This window comes from Larimichthys crocea, unplaced genomic scaffold (assembly GCF_000972845.2).
Source record: "Larimichthys crocea isolate SSNF unplaced genomic scaffold, L_crocea_2.0 scaffold268, whole genome shotgun sequence".
NCBI classification, from domain to species: domain Eukaryota; kingdom Metazoa; phylum Chordata; class Actinopteri; family Sciaenidae; genus Larimichthys; species Larimichthys crocea.
In genome coordinates this window covers 748,841-757,562 of record NW_020853535.1, presented here as the reverse complement: position 1 = coordinate 757,562, position 8,722 = coordinate 748,841, and the positions used below count along the sequence as shown (strand labels likewise).

Sequence of the window (8,722 nt, the reverse complement as noted above, 5' to 3'; positions counted from 1 at the left end):
TTAACTTACAATGATACTTGTTTATTTATTTTACAGCTTTTTTTTATTGCTCCTGGTTCAGTTATTAATTAATCTACTGAATGACAGTCAGAAGTCCACTGTTAGGGATTGTATAATTAGATGTAGTGAACCTGAAACACTGCGCAACAAAGCGCTGCTGAGGTGCTGCTGAGCAAGGCACTTTTTTTTTTTTTAAATTGACACTATTTAAACACATATCTGGGCAGTGGAATTGGATCATTCATGCAGGTGTTGGTTGTTCCCTGCCTCTCTCCCTCTCAGTGGCTTACGATATGCAAAGAAATTGCTGCAGTCACATAAAGGTCACCATCACCGCAACGTGAGCCAGGATGGACTTCCAGCCTCGGGTGGAAACATCATGGCTCCAGGGCATACGGGATTTGCTGCCACTTAACTTCATGACATTAATTTAGCATTTGAATCAAGTCTCTTACAAACAAAGGTTAAAGACATGTTTTAAGACGTATAACAATGAATAATACTTAGTGTCTGATATGGTAAGTTCAATTACCCTTTTAAAACAGTGCAGTGATTCCTTTCCTTTATTTAAAAAATCCACAATCTATGAATATGCAAACATTATAAATAACAGAAGTTAAACTATTTGACACAACATGTCTCATACTGTCACTTTTAAGTCAATTCTCAGAGATGTGCACTGGAGGATGCAACTTTCTACATCTAATTTTTCAGGTTGTATATTGGACTATGATTGGCATTGGTGATGTCACAGATCCATCTTGTAAGTAGGCATCTTTCCTTTCTTTACTTTCCCCTTCTGCAGATGAATGTCAAACTCTGAACATACAGTACACCACTCCACACATCGATGCTCAACATCCAAATGAAGCACACACATTTTTAATGAAGATAATGGATCAAAGACCAATGAAAAGGCACAACGGTGACATTTTTCATATACATTACATCTATCTATTGTATTGCTTCTCCTTACGTTACAATGTAACCTAAAAAAATAAATAAAATAAATTTGACATTTTTAATGATTTGTTGGATGTGCAGTTAAAATACGATTGGATCAGACTGATCAAGACTGACTAAGACTGGATCATGTAATGATTCACTCCAGTGTCTTTGTTGAGTTAATACATTACTGTTTAGGTTTAGCAACAAAATGAGCATGACCTTTCACTGAATACAAATATTACAATGAATAAACTGTGCTCTAATGTGTTATTTTACAATGTTCAGAAAAAGATCTAAAAAGAATGATTCAGCTCTTGTTATTGGGATCAAATCAACAATAATAATTGTCATTATAACTGCTTATTCAGCAGGCCAGCTACAATAACAAACTACAGATCCATTATAAGTCAGAGTATGTACAGTGCCACTCACACATGCATGGATTTAATTCATTGTTGACTGTTTTATGCAGACTTTGCTCATTCTGATCTTTGAGTAATGCTTATAATAAGGCAACACAGTTTTGGTCTCTGCTCTTGCTTATTAATTCATTTGCTTGTTATGTATTCAGTCATGTGATCTGGTGCTTGAAATCGAGTGTTGTGTAGTAATTTGATTGTATCATTGTTTGTTTTAAGCTGTTTTGTATGTAGTTGCTTATTGAGTTTTGAGTGTTTGTATGATGCTGCAAACAAACGTATAGATTCTGTTAAATGTGGCTTTGGCCTATTGGTTAATGGTCCACACTTTATTTATATAAAAATCAACTTTAAATTGATGTGCAGGAAAATGTGAACATATCAACAACAATCTTAGGGACAAGTAATATTATACTGACTTAAAAATACTCAGAAAGTTCAAATATTTAAACAACTTTTTCAATTACAGCACCAGATGTACTGCAGTGCATAACTTCCGGCTGTATTAGGATCACTCACTGTCACCCACAGCGCCCTCCCTTAATCTCCCAGCATGCATCTTGCTCCAACTGTGACTGTATCCAGTTTAAAATCTCTCAACTGATCCCTCCAAGTACAATATGTTCCTAACGCAGCGAGGTGAATCCATCCCATCATTCGGACATGATTCCTGGCTGCCAGAAGATGGAGCCACTTCCCATCAAATGAGTCCATGTTACTTCAGAGAGCGAGAGACAAATCTCAGGCGTGGAGGCTGCAGGGAGCAGGGAGGTGTAAGAACGTTACAAGCAGTTAGTGTCCCACTGGGGTCTTTTGTCTGGGTGCTTGGAGGCATCCTGAGCTTACTGGCCCCATTTGTGCCATATGCCATGAGAGGCCTGGCTGTCACATCAGATGAGGACCTCTGTGTGATGGCATAACTGACCATGCAGTGTTGAAGTGCACATTCACAGTCACTGCACGTCATTCATCACTTTTTTGATTAAGTGCACTTTAAATGGGGTGGCTGCAAAGATATGAAGGATAGAGCTGGAGTTTATTCTGCTCTTTGTTTACAGATTTTGAGCTTGTATTTCTCTTTTAATGTGTAGATGTAAATCATGATATGATTCAATAACTGTCAAATGAATTTAACATGTATAATCTTTGACAGTGTGCATTAATGAATGCCTCTGAAAACATATCTTTTGTACCAATTATAATAATCTGCTGTATGATATATGTATGCATTTCCACACTTTGGCTCCCTGAATGAAGGTTTTAGTCAAAAGCATGAAATCTCATACAGGTACAGTATCTTCATCGTGTTGTATCCAAGTGTTTTGCTGCAGACAACATCACCTATCATCTATCACATTGATATCACAAAGCTAATCCAACCAGAAAAATCCTTAAATTATGTCAAACAGTTCAAAGTTACCGGCTGGAATAAGTAAATGTAAGCAAGGTTTTGTTATGTAATTTAGGACACTGAGAGGAAAATGACGTGATGCAGATGTTTTGACTTCAAACCTTGTGCTGATTTTAAACATATTATATGTCGATAGATTCAATGCTTAAAATGGAAGTCAGTTTTTGTCCGTTTTTTTTTTAAATGCAAAACTGAAAAGCAGCACTGAAATGATTTAATAATCCCCAAATGCACCTTAGGGAAATCCCTTATGCACCAGAGTAGTAAGCCATTTTCTGGCGAAGTCTTCACGATACAGCAGTGTTTTCATTTATTCTTTTCAACAACAAAAATGTAACTGAAGTCCACCTTATCGTCGTTTAGAGCAGATGTATCACAGCACATCTGTCAGAAATGAATTTATACAACAGAGTGCTAAATAGCTATGGCTACAATGAAATGATGACGGGCGACTAAGTAGATAACCAAACGATTCTGTGCTCGACTCTCTCTGTTTGACAATATTGTGTTATAATATTAATAATAATAACAACAGTAATACAAAGATGGCTTTCATCTTTAGCGCATCATTATCCCATAAATAATCTGTGCATACAGTATCTACATATGGTCGGTATGGAAAGACCAACCGTACAAACTAATGAATCTGTTTTACTGGACCACTAATAAATAAAAACGTATAAAAAATAATGTTAAATAGAAATGCAAAGCTAAGGTACGCATGTGCGGCGGCTAACTAGCCCGTTAGCTCCAACACTAGCGTACTTTAAACAATTACCGCAGTGACCTAAGTTAGTTTGACTGGGCTTTTGTGGTTAAAACTGCTCAGCTTTAGTGTTACACATCGATAAATGATGACAGCCACAACGTTATGTTGGTTCTGTGAGTGTGTAGGTGAGCTGCTGGAATCCGCAGGTAACCTAGTTAGCGACATTAGCCGTGTTAATAAGGGAGTGGAATCTGACACGCTAATGTGAGACGTTGTTACAGCTAGCGCCCATAACACGACAGAAAATGTATTTCTTCGACACATAATGGCTGATACTGACAAGTAACAGGGCCAAACGGTAGATAAACTCTCTGTAAGCGTGATATGTCGACGGGTAATTGGATTAACATGAACTGCTCGGAACAGCTTCGTGCTACATTTTTTTCTTTGCTAAGTAAGCTAAGCTAACAGGCTAGCGCACGAGCGGCTCGTTAGCTTCGAATTCGGAGAGTCCAAACAGGCGTGGGGTGAACTCGGGTGTGCCGCAGCTTGTTTGCAAAAGAAGAGCACTCTTTTTTGAAAAAGCACACGCAAAGGACACGCACTTTTCCGCTGTCTAGTGTCAATTCCTCAAAATGGGGTCTGCTACTATGTCTCCGCCATTTTGTGACAGGTTTTTCATTGAGCAAAGGGGTACGTGTAATGGTTGAATGTAGTAACCCCATCAAGAAGATATCCGCTTGGCAGTTACAGGGAGAAGGGATCAGGAGTAATTTTCAACCAACCCCACTGAGATAAAAAGTCGTTTTGAAGTGGTCAGCAAGGGGTAGGAGCAGCTTACCACAAGGTTCACGAGTTTTAAGCAACAAATAGCACCATTAAAAAAAAAAATCACATATTGTAGTGAATTGTAAACCACTAAAAACTTTTACTACGAGCACTATGAGCAGATTTAACAGATATTATGAAACAGAAATAATGCATCATAATATACCATTTATATGCTCTGAAATCTCCATGAAATTGCAATATGAGCCAATAAAAATAAACGCTCAAATTAAACTGAACATCAATCAAATTTACGTCAGGTTGTCAATTAAGAGTCCCCCGCCCTGTTGCGCCGTATGACTTAAATATCAGGAGGCACAAAGATAATAAATAATGCGAGTTATTTCACAATATATGCCAATAAAATCACGAATACAAGAACATTTATGTCCATAAATGTATAATTAGTGTAGTAGTAACACATTAGTTATGAAAAAGCACATGGCTACCAGTAAATAAGTACTTTTGTAGTTACAGAGTACTGATCTGTTTTTTTTCCTAACAATTAGAAAGAAATGTGTCCTATGGAAATAAAAAAATGCCTCCTTTATACCGCTTTCAGTTGTAGAATAGTTTTAATAAATGTGAATAGATCATTTGACTTTCTGCAGTGTTAGTTTGAAGTGTCCGCATTGTGTTTTATAAGTTTTAAAGCTGCGGTATTTGTATGAATATGTAATTGTTATAAGGAGATGATAGTTTTCTTTCTTTCCTCGTGGAAATACCCCTAACTCCCTTTAACTAATATGAGTGGCGTAAGATTTGATTTCGTTCATTATGAAGCCAGTTATGAATATACAAAAGCTATATGTCAGTCTTGAAAAATAGTATTTCGTCAATAAAGTGAGGGGTTGCCCTCCATTACACGCCTGGTTGGGATAACAAGGGAGCTATGTTAATTAGTGTTATCCCCTCCCCCCACGGGACATTTCCAAGTAGCTCCTGACCCGTTTTCCAAACAGAGACGAGTTGTCAGACGGTCCCTAAAAAAGAAAACAGTCTATTGTTCCAGCACCCGCTCCTGCTCTGGACGGTGCAGTGCCGCGTTTGGCCGCAGAGGGCGCTGCACGCATGGCAGGCCGGGCTCCGCGGCCTTCACATCTTTTTGTCTGAGAACTGGATCCCTCTGCCGCTCTACAGTGTGTGCGATAGCCTCGGAGCTGCGTCCGTAACACACTGTCAAACCACTCCAAACGAATACAACCGCGACCAAAAGCATTTATTCTCCACATTCTGCCATGGCGTTTCTAATCTGCCGGTGAATCGGTCGTATTTCTGACTGTTCGTTGGAACTTAGTCCGGGGTTGAATCGGGCTTGCTTTCTGTGTGCATCAGTCTTTATTAGCGAGCTGCCGCTCTTCTTGCTATCAGCTATTTCTTTAACTTTTTAAACACTCAGCTTCGCGAATGACTGAGCGCCGGCGGAGTATGGGATCCTTGGTGTCTTAAGAAGCGACTGAAGTGGGGTTTAACCGTTTTTGCATGCAAAAACAATGGCAAATTCGACGGGGAAAAATCTACTAGATCAGCGAAGGAAAGGACAGGCTTTCCTGGACGAGCTGCGGCAATTTCACCAAAGCAGAGGGTGAGATTGGGGCGTCTTTATTCCCAAGAAATGTAACTTTAAATCTTCATTGCATGCGACTGCGAGTTAACTCAAACTGCTATTTAAACATATGTGCCTTTTATTTCTTGTGTTATCCCTTCAGATCGCCGTTCAAGAAGATTCCTTTCGTGGGTGGGAAAGAGCTGGATCTGAATGCTCTCTATATCAGAGTCGTCTCTTTAGGTGGATTTGCTAAGGTGAGTGGGAACTAAAAGTGGATTTTTTCTCCACACTCTGACGTCTGTGGACTCCTCGGTGGACCACTCTACAACTCCGTGTGGGTAACCCGGGACAAGTGTAACCCTCCAGAAAAACGTTTAGTGTGGGTCGGTGTTGGCCTTGTGCTAGTTTGCCATGTATCTCTATGCGATGTGGTGGCTTGTGTTGTTGTGTGGTTTGAATTGAGAGTCCCAACCGCTCGGAGTCAGAGTGCAGTTGGAGCGACTCAAAATTAGCGGGCACGTTTAACATCGATTATCGGCACGGAGCCCGGCCTCGGGAAACACCGCTTAGGACATAGCGTTTTCGCCCGGGCTTTTACCGGTAGTTTCCTCGCAGGGGGAAGCTTGAATTTTCTTTCTATGCCATAGCCATCTTTCTTCGGCTTCATGGCTGAACACAAAATGTAGGCCTCACAGGCCCATGTAGTGAACACAGTAAACGGGAGCAAAAGCGGCTCCAAAAGCAAAACGGGTCGCCGCGGGCTCGGAGCATTTGTCGTGCGGTGCAAAGGCGGCGTGCCGGAGTTTAGCCCCGCTCGGTTTAAACGCCGTAACGGGGGAAGTCAAGTTAGCTCGTTAGCTGTGGTGCTAACTAGCCTGAACAGTAACGATAGTATCTTAAAGGCAGTCAGGCAGTTGTGCTGAACAGTTACTGATATGTCAAATGTAAATATGCTCGGATAGCACATATTGGCAGCCAATATTTAGAGATATTTAGCCAGGTAATTTAACCATTTCGAGTATTATTAATTTTTAGATATTTTCAGCAGTTTGGTAAAGTTATTGATTAGTGATAGTGACACTGCCTCATTGGGGGGAACCTGTAGCAGACCAGATGGTTGCGGTCTAACCGCTCTTTTTTTTCTAGCTGCTGTCGCCAGTGTTTTTATCTCCTAACGAACTCCTTTCCTCCCTCTTTTTTATTTTACAGGTCTCTGACAAAAACCAGTGGATTGAACTCGGAGAAGAGTTTAACTTTCCGAGGAGTTGTTCCAACGCTGCATTTGCTTTAAAACAGTACTACCTTCGGTAAGTAGCACGGGGCCGTGCAGCTCTCTGGCTCTCAGGTAGCATGTGGGAAGTGTTTACAAATGTTAAGATGCAGTCAGCGGGATTCAGCCTCTCTGCGAGGAAGCAGCACTGCTACAATATTATGACAGGCTGTAGTGTGTACAGTTGTCAGGCCACAGTAGATATGAACTCACTTGACTTTGACACATAAGAAAATAACTGATCTGTCTTAATAATAATAATAATAATAATAATAATAATAATAATAATAAAGTGTGTGTTTTTAGGGAGCACACTTTTTGTCCCTAAGTGACACAGTAATGCTGGTTCTTCCTCCTCTCTCTCTCTGAAAATACTGTAGCCAAAGGGCTTTTTCTTTTTTCATACAGCACTACTAATGACTGAGCAGCTCTGGGTGCTGTAACGTGTGTAGCATTCAGCCATGGCACAGTCAGCTGCCAGTGATGGGACTCTGGTGTAAATGCAACTCTCCCTAACAGCTGGCATTTGTGTTTTTTTGGTGTTACTGCTTTCTCTCTGCTTTTTTTCTCTCCCCCCTCCCGCCCCTCCACCTCCCATGTAACGATTGTTCCCATCACTAGCACCTGCCTGTAGGGGATTACACCTCTGTAGCAGCAAAACACTTGTATCCTCTCATGGATGTTTTTTTTTTTTTTACAGAGAACTGCAGGTCACTCGTTTGATATATATCATAAGCAGCGGTTAATTATGTGTGCCTTTTTTCAGTTGTTGTTGTCGTCTGCTGAATTCTGTGCGAGCTGTCGCGAGTTTGGATGTGTAGCACCAACTGTGCACAGCTGATGAGACTCGTAGTTCCTAAAAGTTCACAGATATCCGCCGTTTATCAGCAGCAGAGATACACATGCAGGCTCACAGAGCTGCCTAAGTTAGTCGAGGTCTTTTACGATTACCACAATGGCCACAAACTGCCAAGAACCAGCTTCACATGAAGTCTAAATGATAAATACATAATACAGCTTTTTTTTTTCTTAAGCATGAGCTCATGTAATCTGGTGTAATGGTCTGCTTGGAAGCTCGGCGCGGATGACAAGACGGTTATTCAGGTTTTTTCTTGGAGTGGAAGTAGCTATAGCGCAACGGTGTTGAGTTTCTATGATCTGATTTATGTGGGAACTTTCTTCTCAGAGGCTCGGCAAAGCATTAACATTAAGAATCTGCTTTTGTCTTTGTCTAACGGGCTCAGATTTGAGTCAACTGATGGTCTGATTTGTTGAGTCTGTATAATACTTTTGAGGAGGACCCAGTTAGGGCAGCTAATGTCTCTATCTTATATCAGAGAGCAGTTTAGAAATACCAGTAGGCTGCTACATTGTTTTGCAGATGACAGGATAAAGTAGAAAAGTATATGGAGCCATTAACATAATTTCTTTTTAAAAAAGTTGACTTCTTCACCCTGAATTTTTCACCTGTTACCCAGAACAGCTACATCACGATAATTATTGCCTGTAAAACATATTTTTGGAAGTATGATGAGCAGCTGAATCGACTCGACATGCTGACTATCACACTAGTATTGCGACAGCCGCC

General features: G+C 40.5%; 1 protein-coding gene across 3 annotated transcripts in view; it reads left to right on the top strand.

The window, feature by feature from the left end:
- Positions 1–3,507: 3,507 nt before the first annotated feature.
- Positions 3,508–8,722, top strand: part of arid2 (AT-rich interactive domain 2) — a 32,600-nt gene continuing 27,385 nt past the window's right edge. Inside the window, exons 1-4 of one of the 3 annotated variants that reach the window (XM_010735530.3) lie at positions 3,508–3,693; positions 5,715–5,900; positions 6,025–6,118; positions 7,074–7,171. In XM_010735530.3, coding sequence (XP_010733832.3) covers positions 5,809–5,900; positions 6,025–6,118; positions 7,074–7,171 — 284 coding nt within the window. In that variant the 5' untranslated portion in view covers positions 3,508–3,693; positions 5,715–5,808. Of the gene's footprint in view, positions 3,694–5,137; positions 5,901–6,024; positions 6,119–7,073; positions 7,172–8,722 lie in introns of those variants that run through there. The other 2 variants (XM_019265618.2, XM_010735529.3) reach the window with 2 other exon arrangements.